At 38.2% G+C, this 15,600-nt stretch overlaps 1 protein-coding gene across 1 annotated transcript; it reads left to right on the top strand.

Moving 5' to 3' along the window:
• The first annotated feature begins 1,417 nt into the window (after nt 1–1,417).
• On the top strand, nt 1,418–1,908 carry LOC101420962 (histone H3.3-like). The gene is made up of 2 exons (XM_058302944.1): nt 1,418–1,678; nt 1,780–1,908. The coding sequence occupies exons 1-2, from the start codon at nt 1,418–1,420 to the stop codon at nt 1,906–1,908; spliced, it is 390 nt and encodes a 129-aa protein (XP_058158927.1).
• The last annotated feature ends 13,692 nt before the right edge of the window (nt 1,909–15,600 follow it).

Here is a 15,600-nt window from a genome sequence, read left to right as displayed (position 1 = left end):
GAGCAGCCTGCCCAGGAATGGCGCCGCCCACACTTCCCGTGCCGCTGACGACAACAGAAGCGGACAAAGAAACAAGACGCAGCAAATAGACACCAAGAACAGACAACCAGGGGAGGGGGGTGGAATTAAATAAATAAATAAATCTTTAAAAAAAAAAAAAAGGGAGACAAGCGAAAAAATGCAGAAAAGCATGCAGGAAATGGACAGAGAAAAGACAGCAAAGGGAGCTGCAAGGTGTGTGGGGGATACAAATAAAAATAAATACAGACAGAAGAACGCACAGTGAATGGACACAGAAAGCAGACAGCATGCAAAAAGCCACAAGGGGAGATTAAATAAATAAATAAATAAAAATAAAATAACTAGGACTGTGAGAAGATGACCAAATAGAAAGCTAGAGGACTCAGTCCTTCCATCAGAATTATTAGACAAGCAGAAACTGTCTGAAACAAATATTTTGAAACTCCCCAGGCCAGAAAAACACTGTACAGCATCCAAGAAAGAGCAGGGGCACTGATAAATTACAGTAAAGAACAAAAGTTGCTCTCCCATGCAGTGGTTAGGGGCACCCATCCCCACCCTTGCAGCAGGCCACTTTGTGGTCCATCCAAGGCTAGATGGCTCATGACAGAGAGGGCCATAAGAATCCTCTTCCCCCCAGAACGGTACTGAACACGGCCAAGCACTGTTCAAGTCTTTTGATTAGCTACTTCAGATCACTGGGTGTCTGATTCTGAGGGTGGTCATTGCTTTAATCCAACCCTGACAAAGGTCACAGGAGAGGAGACTTAAAGATGAGATGGCCCTTCAGGGTTGCTGGGGACAGTTGAGAGTCTGTATTTGCTGGTCAGAACAAGAAAAACAAATTTTGGGGAGCTGTGGGAGTAGCCCTTAGAGTCCTTCATGATCCATGCCCAGGGCACTTTAGAGCCCTTCCTGGGTCCCTGGTCCCATTTCAGCAGGGAAAGGTGGAATTCACAAAGTCCTCTGCAGTGTGCCCCTCCTCCCTGAATTTGCCCTCCAGGCAATAGCAGCTGGAGACCAGGGAGAGTAAGTAAGTTTGGAGCTGATAGAGGGAAAGGCTGGTGGTTTCAAACATACAAACATAAAGGAAAGGGGAGTCTGTCTCCTGGGAAACAGAGGGGAAGAAATGAACTCTCATAAAGGGGAGCACTCCAAAGCAACTATTAGCAGAAGCCCAGGACAAGAGGCAGGCGCAGACACACAGGGAAAGCCCTGTGTACCGCGTCTGCCTCGGGCAGACGCCCTTATAGGAGGGTGAAGCTCAAGAAAATCTGTCTTGGCGCAGAGCGGGTTGGTGGATTTCGCTTTGTGGTGCGACTCTTCTCAGGGGTAGCAGAAGCGTCGGTCGGTCGGTCGAGCAGCACCCTAAGATTTCGGCTTTGGGTAGGAGAAAATGGCCGGAACCAAGCAGACTGCATGTGAATCCCCTGGTGGGAAAGCTCCCCGCCAACAGCGGGCCACTGAGGCTGCCCGGAAAAGCGCCCCCTCTACCCGTCGCTACAGGCCCGGGACCGCTGCGCTTCGAGAGACTCGTCGCTACCGGAAATCCACCGAGCTCCTGATCCGGAAGCTGCCTTTCCAGAGATTGGCGAGGGAGGTCGCCCAGGACTTCAGAACTGACTGGAGGTTTCAGAGCGCCATCGGCGCGCTTCAGGTAAGAAGGGGCAAAGCTTTCGTTTTCGCAGGGAGGAGGGGTTGTGTGTGCCCTCTCTTCTCCCCGGAGAGAGTTAGTAGTGTGGCTCTTGTCCCCAACAGGAGGCCAGCGAAGCATACCCGGTGGGTTTATTTGAAGATACTGATCTCTGTGCCATCCACGCTAAGAGAGTCACCATCATGCCCAGAGACATCCAGTTGGCTCGCCGGATTCGGGGAGAGAGAGCTTAAGAGAAGGCAGTTTTTACGGTGTTTTGTAGTAAATTCTGTAAAATACTTTGGCTTAATTTGTGACTTTTTTGTAAGAAATTGTTTATAATATGTTGCGTTTGTACTTAAGTCATTCCATCTTTCACTCAGGATGAATGCGAAGTGACTGTCCACAGACCTCAGGGATGTGAGCGCTGTTGCTCAGGAGTGACAAGTTGCTAATATGCAGAAGGGATGGGTGATATTTCTTGCTTCTCGTGATGCATGTTTCTGTATGTTAATGACTTGTTGGGTAGCTATTAAGGTACAAGAATTAATAAATGTGTACAGGGTTCTTTTGCAATAAAACTGGTTATGACTTGATCCAAGTGTTTAACAACTGGGGCTGTTAAGTCTGACCGTACATCACTGTGATAGAATGTGGGCTTTTTCAAGGATGAAGATACAAGTCTTAGCCACAGTGTAACTTACAGTTTCCTTTAAAAAAAAAAAAAAAAAAGGAAACCTGGCAGCTATAGAATACACTATGTGTATTTATAATAGCTATTTTATATATTGTAGTGTCAACATTTTTAAATTAAATGTTTTACATTTAAAAAAAAGAAAATCCGTCTTATCACCAACAGGTAACAAAATTAAGAAACAGACATCTCAGGGAATAAATCCAAGAGTTAAGATAAAATATTAAAATGTATAGTGTGCAACAAAAAAGTACAAGACAAACAAATAAATGAACAATAAACAGGACATGATGGTGCATCCAAAATGAAGGGGATAAAAATCCAGAAAATACCAAGACGAAGACCAGAATGTGGACATAAGGAACAAACCACATAAAAAGAAAATGTGGTCTTAAAAACACTCAAGTGATGAAGGAAAATCCAAAGAAAGAACTACAGGATACCAGGAAAACAAAGAGCAGTATGAGAAACTTAATAAAGACATAGAAATATTTAAAAGGAACCATACAAGAGTTTAGGACCAACTTAGCAGAAATGAAAAATTTCTCAGGATAGTTTCAAAAGCAGATTGGAGCTGGCAGGAGGTAAAGTGAACTAGAAGATAATACACTTGAAGTAAGTCAGGCTGAGTAGCAGAAAGACAAAAAGAATTATTAAAAGTGAAAATAGCCCAACACCTCTGAGACACCATCAAGTTTACCTATATACACACTGTGAATCCTAGAAGGAGAAGAAAGAGAAAAGACGAGGGAATATTAAAAAAAAAAAAAGACAGAGAACTTCACAAACTGCAAAATATGTGAATATTCACAATCCTAGAAACACAGAAAACATTTAAATATAAATAAAAATAAACACAATCATATATTAATCACATTTTTCAATGCAAAGAATGAGGAGATAATTCTGAAAACTAAAAGAAAAAAAGTAATATGCTATGAAAAAGGGAGTCCCAATTAGATTGAGTGCTGAAACTATGGAGGCAAAACGGCAGTGCAATGAAATACTTAAAATGCCAACCAAGAATTCTATATCTGGCAAAACTCATTAAATGTATGTTCTAGAGACTTAAATCTTCGGTCTGTTCATATGCAGGTTGAGCCCTGACTCTCAGAAGAGTTGCATCACCTACTTTCCAGTTCATTGGACTTGCCCTGGACAACTAATAAAGGATTGTGATGGATGACAACCATCCCCAAAAACAGAGTGGCTACAATTGCAAGCAAGAATTTTCCATCCATCTGCCCAATGGAACATAAGTCCCTCTTAATCTAAACAGAGTAGATGGGCATTAGCATCCTAAAATCCTCAAGATCAAGGAATGAACAAACATGAGGGGGGAATGCAGCTATGGACTACAACAGATTTATTATTCTAGCAATGGAAGAACTTGTAACATTGATATAAAGGCTGTGGCCATCAGAGGTTCAGGGGGGAGGGAAAGGAAAGACTTTGTGCAACATGGGGCATTGTAGGGACACTGAAATTGTTCTGCATGACTTAGCAATGACAGATACAGGCCCTTATACATTCGGTAAGCACCCATAAAATTGAGTGGTGCAAAGTATAAAATAGAATGTAAACTGTAGACCATGGTTAGCAGCAATGCTTCAATATGTTTTCATCAATTGTAACAAATATATCACACTAATGAAAGATATTAATGGGGAAATATCAGGGAGGGGGATGGGCAAGATACATGGGAATCCCTACATTTTCCATGTAAAATTTATGTAATCTAACACCTCTTTCTCAAATTAAAATTTTTTTAAAAAAATTAATGAGGAAATATTAAGACATTCACAGATAAACAACAGCTGAGGGAGCTCATCTCCATTAGACCTATCCTTCAAACAATGTTAAAGGTAGTTCTTCAGAGTAAAAAGAAAGAGTACTAGTGTTTTGAAGTGGCATAAAGAAATAAAGACTTTTGGTAGATGAAAATTTGGGTGATTATGAATGTCAGTAAAATTGTAGTGTATTATTTGATATGAATCTAACTTCATACAGGTTCTAAAATGCAAATGCCTAAAAGGTAATGATAAATTTATAGATTTGGACATACAATGTACAACAATATATGTGGAAACAAGTAGAAAAAAAGTGGAGGGACAAAGAGGTATGGGAAAAGTATATGTTCATGCTATTGAAGCTGAGTTGGTATCAAAATAAATATGACTGCTATATATTTAGGATGTAAAATTTTAACCCCATAGTAATCATAAGGAAAATAGATGAAAAATGTATCCAGATAGGACAGAAGGCACTCAATATGTAATAATACAAAAATTAAAATTAAATAAAAATAAAAGTAGACATTAACAGAAGAATAGAGGGTCAAAAAAGGTATAAGACATGCAAATGTAAAATGGCAAAAAATCAGAAGGCAGTCCTACATTATCAATAGTAACTTTAAATATAAATAGATTAAATTCTCCAGTAAAAAGGCAGAGATTGGGGAATGGATGAAAAATCATGACCCTATAGGATGTCTGAAAAAGTCTCATCTTAGATTCGAAGATATAATTAGGTTGAAAGTGAAAGAAAAGAAAAATAATAAAATGCAAGTATTAACAAAAAGAGAACTGGAGTAGGTATACAAAAAACAGAAAAAAATATTTTGAATAAAAAAACAGTTAAAAGGGACAAAGTCAATTATTATATCTCAATAAAGTTGAAATTCAACAAGAGGCTGTAACAAGTATAAAAATATAGTAACCTAAAAGCAGAGCCCCAAGAGATATGAAGGGAGAAATTGATGGTTCTATATTAAGAGCAGGAAAGTTAGTACACCACTTTCAACAATTGATAAAACATATAGCCAGAAGGTCGATAAGGAAATAGAACTCTCAAACAATACTCGAAAACAAATAGACCTAACAGACCATAAGGGAATAAAGATTGAAATCAATGACAATGGGAGAAAGGGAAAATTCATAATTATGTGGAAATTAAACAACATATTCTTAGAGAACCAATGGGTTAAAGTGGACATTACAAGGGATAAAAGGAAATATATAGATGCAAATGAAAATGAAATTACAACCTACTAAAAGTTATGGAATGCAGTGAAGACAGTGCAGGGAAGGAAATTTATAACTCTAAAAGTTCACATTAAAAAAGAAAATAACACTTAGAATGAAAGAACTCATCTCAAAACTGGAAACAGTAGAAATAGAAGAGCTAACTAGAGCCAAAGTAAGTAGAAGGAAGAAAATAACAATGATTAGAGCTGAGATAAATGAAATAGAGAACAAAAAAACACAAAAGAATCAGCAAAAGTTGGTTCATTGAAAAGATTAGTACATTTGGGAAAGAATAAGCTACAGTGAAAAGAAAAAAAGAGAGACATTCCAACTAATGAAAATGATAAATGAAAAAGGGGTCATTACTAATGACCCAGCTGAAATAAAAAGGACTTTAACTGGATACTATGAAGAACTCTATGCCAATAAATTAAATAACATAGATGAAATGGAAAAATTCTTAGAAACACTCACGTTACATTGACTCAAGAAGAAAAGGGAGATCACAACAAACTAATTACTAGTAAGAGATGGAATCAGTCATCAAAAACCTCCCAAAAGAAAAAAAAAAAGAGCCCAGGACCAGATGGTTTCACAGGGCAAGTCTATCAATCATTCCAAGAAGAAATAACTCCATTCTTCTTAAACTCTTCCAAAAATTGAAGAGGAGAGAGCATCCTCTAATTCATTCTATGATGTCAATATCACCTTCATACCAAAATCAGTTGAAGATAACACAAGAAAATAAAACTGCAGACAAATATCTTTTATGAGTAAGGATGCAAAAATCTTTAACAAAACCCTAGCAAAAAGAATTTAATAGCATATTAAAATAATTATATACCTTGACACTTGGAATTTATCCCTTGTATGCAAAGTTGGCTCAACATAAGAATATCAATTAATATAATAAACCCATTAATGCAGTGAAAGAAAAAAAGATGATCATCTTAATTGGCACACAAAAAGTTTGACAAAATCCAGCATCCATTCCTGATAAAAAAATTAAAGAAAAAAAACTTTGAAAAATAGGAAGGTAAGGAAACTTCTTTACCACAATAAATGGAGGCTATTAAAACATACAGTTAAAATCCTACTTAATGGTGAAACACTTCTAAGATCTGCAAGAAATCAAGGATGCCTACTGTCACCACTGTTATTTAACATGGCCTGGGAATTCTTTTCAGAGTGATTAGGTTAGATAAAGAAATGAAATATATCTAAAATAGAAATGATGAAGTAGTACTTTCCCTAACTACAAATGACATGGTCTTATACACAGAAAATCCTGAACAAATATGCAAGAAAGCTTTTAGAGCTTATGAATGAATCCAGCAAAGTGGTGGTATACAAGGTCAATAGCCCAAAATTAGTAGTGTTTCTATACATAAGCAATGAAAAATCAGAAGAAGAAATCCAGAAAAAAAATCTCATTCAAAATAGGAACTAAATAATCAAATATTAATGAATATATTTAAACAATGAAGTAAAAAACTTATACATGGAAAACTACCAAGCATAGCTAAAAGAAATAAAAGATGTACATAAATGGAAGGACATTCAGTGTTCATGGAATAAAATACTAATCTTAAGTGGGCAATCCTACGCAAAGTGGTTTGTAGATTCAACACAATCCCTGTAAAAATTCCCACAGCCTTCTTTGCTGAAATGGAAAAGCCAATAATCAAATTTATATAGAAGTGCAAGGGGCTCCAAATAGAAAGGCCACCCCTCAAAAAGGAATGAAGTTGGAGAACTCTCACTCCCTAATCTTAAAAGTTATTACACAAAGAAGCTGGCAGCCTTTGTTTAATCTCCACCCTTGGCAAAATGGAAGCAAGCACGATTGAAAATCACACCAGACTTACGGGATGGAATGGATCAGATTCAGGGCACCAGCTTGGAAAGTCAGCAGCGGTCATGGCTTCGGACCCCGCACTCATCAGGACTGGAACTTGGATGCACCTTTATCACTTTCTTGGGGCAGAGCAGGTAGATTCACTCTGTCCACTTGAAAGGCTGCTGTACACCTAAGCCCAAGACATCCCAGGAAGGAGAGGAAGCAGAGCTCAGTCTACGCACTTTGTGGGGGCAGGGAGGGCAGGTTTACCTGCCCACATTAAAGGGCTGCTGCACTCCCAGCCCCATTATGCCCCAGGAAGGAGAGGAGGAGCTGCATACTTGGAACATTCTCTCTCAAATAGGCATATTTAGCCTGCCCACATTGGGTAGGTACAGTACATGCTATGGCAGTTAATTAGAACTGCAACCAGTGACTGAGAGCTGTGCAAGAGTTTCAGCTCCGCAAGGTGGACAGGCTCATACTCAGTCACACCCCCATCAGGGGCTGTGTCAGCTAGGAATTAAAGGCACAGCAATATCAGGGCAGCAGGGGACAGCAATGAGAAGGGTGCTGGGCAGATTAGGACATGTGGAGTTGGGAAATGTCAGGGAGAAAGGTGGGGTCTTTAGGGTTTGGTCCCCAGAGCATACTGGAATCAATCTACACCACCTTTATGGATTACGGGGCCTGATTTGACTGAGAAATCTGATATGGAAACATTGTCACCACCAGGGCAATTCTACCAAAATAAGTCCTTCAGGTAATAGCAGCTAGAGAAAACAAAAGGATAATTAAAAATAAACAGAGGAGAAACAAAAACAAACATTGCAGTTTAACGTTCCTGGAGGAGGAATAGGGGAAAGGAAGCTTGCTTCTGAGGATGACATAAGTCCACATATAGTGTAAACTAAAAAAATGTGCCATATTTCAAACTAAAAATCAGATGAGTAAGAGATGAAAAATATGGTTTGTTCAACAAGAGCTCTTACAAAAGTGCAATATAAGTTGAACCAAGTGTCAATGGAAGACCTTTAGCAAAGCCAAACAGTAAGAAAGTGATAGGCTGAAAGAAGAAACTGAGCACAGAACAAACACATCAAAAAGATCAGCTGCTGAAACACCAACAAAAATTACAAGACATATTAAGAAACAGGAAAATATGGTCCAGTCAAAAGAACAAATTAAACCCCTTAACCAAACACAGGATCTGAGACAAATAATTACAGGTATCCCCCAAAAAATCCTCAATAAATTAAATGAAAAGGCTAAAGACATTAAGGATATTAAGAAGATACTAGGTGAACAAAAAGAACATTTTGAAAGATTTTAAAGAAAACTAACAGCTCTTATGGGAATAAAAGACACAATAGAGGAGAGTAAAATATATTAGAGTCATATAACAGCAGATATGAAGTAGCCAAGGAAAGAACAAGTGAAGTAGAAGACAGAGCATCTGAACTTGAAAGGACAGGAGGAGAGAGAGAAAACAATGGGAGAAAAACTGAGCAGGTCCTCTGGGAATTGAGTGACTGCATAACACACTATCATGCATTATGGGTGTCCTGGAAGTATAAGAGAAAAGGAGCAGAAAGAATAGTTAAGGAAATAATAACAGAAAACTCCCCAACCCATGTGAAAGACAGAAATATCAATATCAAAGAAGGACAACATACTCTTAACAGAATAATTCAGAACAAACCTACTCCAAGACACATATTATTCAATATGTTAAGTGCCAAAGATAGAATTATGAAAGCAACAAGAGAAAAGCAGTTCATCACATACAAGAGACACTCCATAAGACAAAGACCTGATTTCTCATCAGAAACCATGGAGACAAGAAGGCAGTGGTATGATACATGTAAGTTACTGAAAACTAACAAGAATTCTACACCAGGCAAAAACAGTTCTTTAAAAGTGAAGGTGAGGTTAAAGTCTTCACAGATAAACAGAACCTGAAAGAGTCTGGCACCAAGAGACAAAACTTACAAGAAATACATAAGGAAGTGCTGAAACCCAAAAGGAAAGGATGGGAGAGAGAATTAGAAATGCTTATTAGTAAGGGTAAATAAAAGGATAAACAGATAATAAATAGTAAGATATGTCAATGGAAAGCTAAAGGATAAAATGTATGAAGTAAGTAATGCTGTTACAGTAATAACATTAAATGTTAATGGACTGAACCACCAGTCAAAAGACACAGAGTGGCAGAATGTGTGTATGTGTATATATATATATATGTATATATATGTATATATATATAAGCCATCTATGTGCTGTGTAAGAGACTAAACTTAGATGCATGGACACACATAGGATGAAAGTGAAAGTTTGGAAAAAGATATTGCACAGATCTGTAACCAGAAAAGAACCAGAGTAGCTAGACAAATATAGGGTAAAATATAATTTGAATTCAAAACAGTTAAAAGAGATGTAAAAGGACTTTATATATTAGTAATATGGGCAATTTACCAAGAAGAAATAACAATAATAAACATTAATACAACTAACCAGTGTGCCCCAAAATGCTGTGGCAAACACTGGCAAAACCGAAGGGAGAAATAGTTGTCTCTACAATTAATAGTTGGAAATTTCAATACATGACTCTCATCATTGGCTCGAACACCTGGACATGGGATCAAGAGGACAAAACAGAGCTTAAATAATAAGATAAATGAGCTACATCTAACAGACATATATATAATATTTCACCCCCAAACAGCAAGATATACACTATTTTCAAGTGTTCATGGCTCCTTCTCCATTATAGACCATATTTTGGGTCACAGAACAGGTCTCAATAAATTTAAATTATTGAAATTATACAGAGGACTTTTTTTTGTTATAATACTATGAAGGTAGAAAGCAATAATAGGCAGATAAAGGGGAAACAAACAACTATGTGGACGTTAAATAACACACGCTTAAACAATCAGTGAGTGAGATAGAAATTATAAGAGGAAACAATAAACATCTCCAGGTGAATGAAAAAAAGGGAACAACATATCAAAACAATGGGATACTGTGAAGGCAGTGCTGAGAGTAATATTTATTGTCCTTAATGCCTACATTAAAAAAGAACAGGTTCAAATAAAAGACTTAACTGAATACCTGGAGGAAACAGAAGAACAGAAAACTAATCCAAAAGCAAGTAGAAAGAAAGAAATAACAAAGAGTAGAAGAGAAATAAATGAAATTGAGAGCAAGAAAAAAAAAGATAATTAACAAAACCAAAGATATTTCTTTGAAAAGATCGACAAAATAGATAAACCCTTAGCTTGACTGACAAAGAAAAATAAAAATAGAGACAAGCTGCAGATGAAAAAAATCAGAAATGAGAGGAAGTTCATTACAACTGATCCCATAGGAATAAAAGATATCATAAGAATAATATAAACAGCCATACCAAATTAGATGACATAGGTGAAATTCACAAATTCCTGAACACATTACACTGACCCTACAAGAAATAAACACCTCACCAAACCAATCACAAGTAATGAAATTGAAATAGTCATCAAAAACCTCCCCAAAATGAAAACCTCAGTACCAGCTGGCTTCAAAGGGTACCAATCATTCCAAGAAGATTTAATACCAATCTTCCTCAGTCCTTTCAAAAAAATTGAACAGGAGGGAATGATAATAAACACATTCTATGTAGTCAAAATTACCCTAATACAAAATCCAGATAAAAATCCTACAAAAACGAAAATTATACACCAATTACTCTAATGAATATAGATGAAACAATCCTCAACAAAACGCTTGCTAATTGAATAAAACATCACATTAAAAGAAGTATACATCATTATCAAAAGGTTGTTATCCCAGGCACGCAAGGGTGGATCAACATAAGAAAATCAATAATCATCATGTTAATATTTTGAGAGGAAAAATCACATGATCATTTCAATTGATGCAGAAAAGGCATTTGACAAAATCCAGCATCCTTTCTTGATAAAAACACTCTGAAAGATAGGAATAGAAGGAAACTTTCTCAACTTGATAAAGTGCATTATGTGAAAAACCCACAGCTAATGTACTCAATGGTGAAAGACTGAAAGCTTTCCCACTGATGTTAGGCACAAGACAAAGATGCTCACTCTCTTCACTGTCATTCATTACTGTGCTTGAAGTTCTAGTTAGAGAAATTTGGCCAGAAAAGAAATAAAAAGCATCCAGATAGGGAAAGAACAAGTAAAACACCTGCTTTTCATTGATGACATGTCCCATAGCTAGAAAAACCTGAAAAGTTCACAACAGTCCTACTAGAGCAAATAAATGAGTACTGCAATGTGATGGGATACAAGATTAAAACTCAAAAGTCCAATCAAAAGTGTTTGTGTAGACTAGTTACAAGCAATCTGAGGAGCAAGTCAGGAAAAATTTCATTTACAGTAATGACTAAAAAACCAAGTATATAGGAATAAACTTAACCAAGGACATAAAGGACTTCTATCAGAAAACTACAAAACTTTGCTGAAAAACCAAAGAAGATCTAAATAAATGGAAGGACATTCTGCATTCATGGACTAGAAGACTAAATATTATTAGGATGCCGAGTCAATACAAATTGATTTTTAGAGTCAACACAATCCCAATAAAACTTCCCAAAGCCTTTTTTTTTTTTTTTTTTTTTGCAGAAATGGAAACATTAATGTCAGCTTTATTTGGAAGGGTGAGGGACCTGAATAGCCAAAAATATTTTAAAAAAGAAAATTGAAGTTGGAGGGCTTTTAAGTCCTAAATTTAAGCACATTACTTAGTTCAGTGGTAAAAACAGCATGGTGCTGGCATGGAGAGACATGCTCACCAATGGACTTGAACGGAGAATTCAGAAACAGATCTTCACATTTATATTGAAGTGATTTTTGACAAGGCTGTCAAGCCCTCCCAGGTGGGCCACAACGATCTATTCAACAATGGTGGGAGAACTGTGTATCAATATCCAAAAGGAAGAAAGAGGGCTTCTATTTCACACCTTACAGAAAAAACGAACTCAAAATGGATCAAAGTCCTAAACATAAAATTTGGAAACATACAAATCTTAGAAGAAAACGTAGGGAAACATCCTCAAGGGCTCGTGATACGAGGTGGTTTCTTCAACCTTACACCCAAAGCACAAGCCAGGAAACAAAATTAAGATAATTTTGACTTCCATGATATATAAAGAGATCATATAGCTTAATAAGGCAAGCAACCCAATTAAAAAATGGGCAAAACATTTGAGGAGACATTTTTAAAAGAGAAAACACAAATGGCCAAAAAATCACATGAGAAAATGTTCAGAATCATCATCTATTTGGGAAATGTAGATTTGAACTACAATGGGACGGCATTTCACTCACAGAGTGGCCATTCGTTGTTTTTTTAAGCTTGCCCCTCACGGCCTGGGTGAACTTGGAGGTCGGGCCGTGCTGCGGCTGCGGAGCCCGCCCAGGCTGCCCCAAGGGCTGCAGCCCCGGAGCTCGCCCCGCGCGGGGGTCCGCGGTGCGCCGCGACGCGGAAGGCGGCGCCGGGACCGCTGGTGAGGCCTCCCCCCTGGCCCCGGGCACGCGCCTGTCCCTGGGGGGTGCCTGCTCTGCCCCTGGGCTCGCGGGCTCCCCTGTCCCCGGGGGCTCCCCGGGCTGCTGCAGCCTCTGGCCTGGGCGGGAGCGGAGGGCGCGCGGGGTGGAGGCGCGCTGTGGCCCGGCGAGCTGCTGCCACGGCGGTGCCCTTGGCCAAGGTTTATCCTTAACTGGTAAGATTTGGTTTAAGGTTTCAGTGCTGGCCTTCAGATTTCGGTACCTTTTCTTATTAGAGATGATGTGCTATTAGGGAATATAAGCTAAGAAATGATTTTTAAAAAATAATTGAAGTTGTTTGGCACGACATGAACTGAACTAGCATTTCCTAATTTCAAAACCACAAAATTTTAACTTTGTTTTAGTCTTTCTAAAAAATCTGGAAAGTTCATGATCAAGAATGTGTTATGGTTGCTTTTACCATTGATAAATGGATCTAATCTAACCAAACTCTCAAAATAATAACTTCTGAGAGGCCCCATCGTTTCCCTTCAGATTAAAACAATGATGGTTAAAGTAACTTTTTGATGATTCTTTTTCCTGATCAGTCTGGAGAATCTTCTTGGAAGAAAGGTTGGGACGTAGTTGCTTGTCACTGTAACGAACCTTGCTTTGTGACTCCCTTTCATGGGATGTCTGGCTTCTCTCAGGCGGTGTCTGGATGTTTGGTGTCAACAGTCAGCACCACTAGTTCATGTGGCTTTGAGGTCCTTGTGTTCCACCACTCACTGATAAGGAAAGGGGCTTCTCTCTCTCTCTTTCCTTTTTTTCAATTTTTTACTCTGAGGCAACTTTCCACCTATTTACCTATCTTGGAGGTCAAAATTGGCTAAAAATGGATATTCGATCCTGGTGGAATATGTCTGAACTTAAAAGTTTGGATGTCATGCTGTCCAGAGGCCTTTAATTACCCCCAAATGAACTCAGTCTGGTACAGTACACAAGTTTCCATCCAACCTCTCGCAAAAGATCCCAAATCTGATAAGGTGGTGACCTCATCCCATAGGCCTTTGTTCAGTGAAAATTCATGCAAAGTTTTGGTTGGTTAGAACACTTGGTTTTTAGACAGGACTTAGAATTTTAAAGAGTCTCAGAGGCCTTATCTTTTTACTTTGCAGGAAGATGAGGAAACCCTTTTTTCTCAGGAGAGATGGCAAAGGCTGCAGCTGCCAGAGTCCTGTGGTACAAGCAGTTATTTTAATTGTAATATGTCAAACTTTGAGGGAAATTAGACTGGCATAGTAGGAAATCGAATTTAATTGGAAGGGTTTTTCCTCCCCAATATTATAGGGATACTTTCTAATTTCATAGAAACAAAACTAGTTTGCTTAACAAGTATGATCACTTTGGTTTTATTTTTAATTTCATTAATCTGCATGTAGATAACCATTTTGATATGGGTTTGTGTTGTGTGCAGAAATTAAGATACCCACTGACAAATGCATTTTCATAATTCGTTCACTATAGTCGGGTTACTATTGATTTTAAGTGCTTTTACAGAGCATTCTTTTTTTAAATTTTTTTGTTTCTAAAAGTCGATATACATTGCAGAATTAGAACGAGGCCAAAGAACAGTTTTTATATTTATTTATGAGACACTATTGTGCAGGAACATACCAGTAAAGCATATTATAAATAAGTTGAATTATTCATTGAGACGCGTAATTGTCTCCCAGGATTACAAAAGTGAATTATTTCAAAAACAGTGGAAAATAACGGAGGAGGCAGTTGATATTAGTGTCCCCCACCTCCCCAACTCTTGGTCTTCCCTTTCCTTCATCTTTGTCCTCATTTAGGGGGTAACTTTCCCTTACAGTTGAGTTGCATGGCTCACATTCAGTAGCAGCAGAGACGCCAGCGACCTCAGTATCCATCAGCTGTTCCCTTCTTCTGCCCCCTTTATTGCCTCTGCCCTGTTAGTTATTTCCCTTGCCTATTAATTTTCTCCTTTTATCCTCTTTTCTGCTCCTCTTTTTTAGCCAGCATATTCTTCTGCCAACACTTGCCCCCAACTTCTCTATGTACCCATTTCTTTCAAAGACTTTTTAGAAACAAAAGGAAAATCACCTTCAAATCCACAAAGCTTTAAATTGTGAGGTCTATTCTGGTACTTCTCTCTTTTCGAAGTTTATCTTCCAATCTATCCATGCAAAATATAAATGTGGAAAATACAAGTGAGTTGGGTGGATAAGCCTGTTAGTGAAAAAGCCTGTTAGAGTACAAGGATTTATTTACAAGGCATGTCATATTTGTCTTTGGTAAGTTTTCCAAAGGTCACATCTTCAAATTTAAATGTTTCTTTTTTGTTTATTTTACTTTTTAAAAAAGATTTATTTGATTTACTTCTCTCTGCCCCCAACCCCCATTATTTGCTCTCTTGTGTCCATTCATTTGCTGTGTGTTCTTCTCAGCAGCTCCAGGAATCTGAGTCTCTTTTTGTTGCGTCATCTTGTTGCGTCAGCTCTCTGTGTGCTCAGTGCCACTCCTGGGCAGGCTGCATTTTTTTCACAAGGGATGGCTCTCCTTGTGGGGCGCACTCCTTGAGCATGGGGCTCCCCTACATGGGGGACACCCCTGCATGGCATGGCGCTCCTTGTGCGAGGCAGCATTGCATGTGGACCAGCTCACCACACAGGTCAGGAGGCCCTGGGTTTGAACCCTGGACCTCCCCTATGGTAGGTGGATGCTCTATCGGTTGAGCCATATCTGCTTCGCTTTTTGTTTATTTTAAATCAATAATATTTTGATGAGTTGTTTCTGGTTGTATAATGAAGTAACATACACATTTTGGTTTGTGCATTTTATGTAACAGTTATGCA

Source organism: Dasypus novemcinctus, chromosome 9, assembly GCF_030445035.2.
Source record: "Dasypus novemcinctus isolate mDasNov1 chromosome 9, mDasNov1.1.hap2, whole genome shotgun sequence".
Taxonomy (NCBI): Eukaryota; Metazoa; Chordata; class Mammalia; order Cingulata; family Dasypodidae; genus Dasypus; species Dasypus novemcinctus.
The sequence above is the reverse complement of the archived record's forward strand: the minus strand, read 5'-3'. Positions and strand labels throughout refer to the sequence as shown.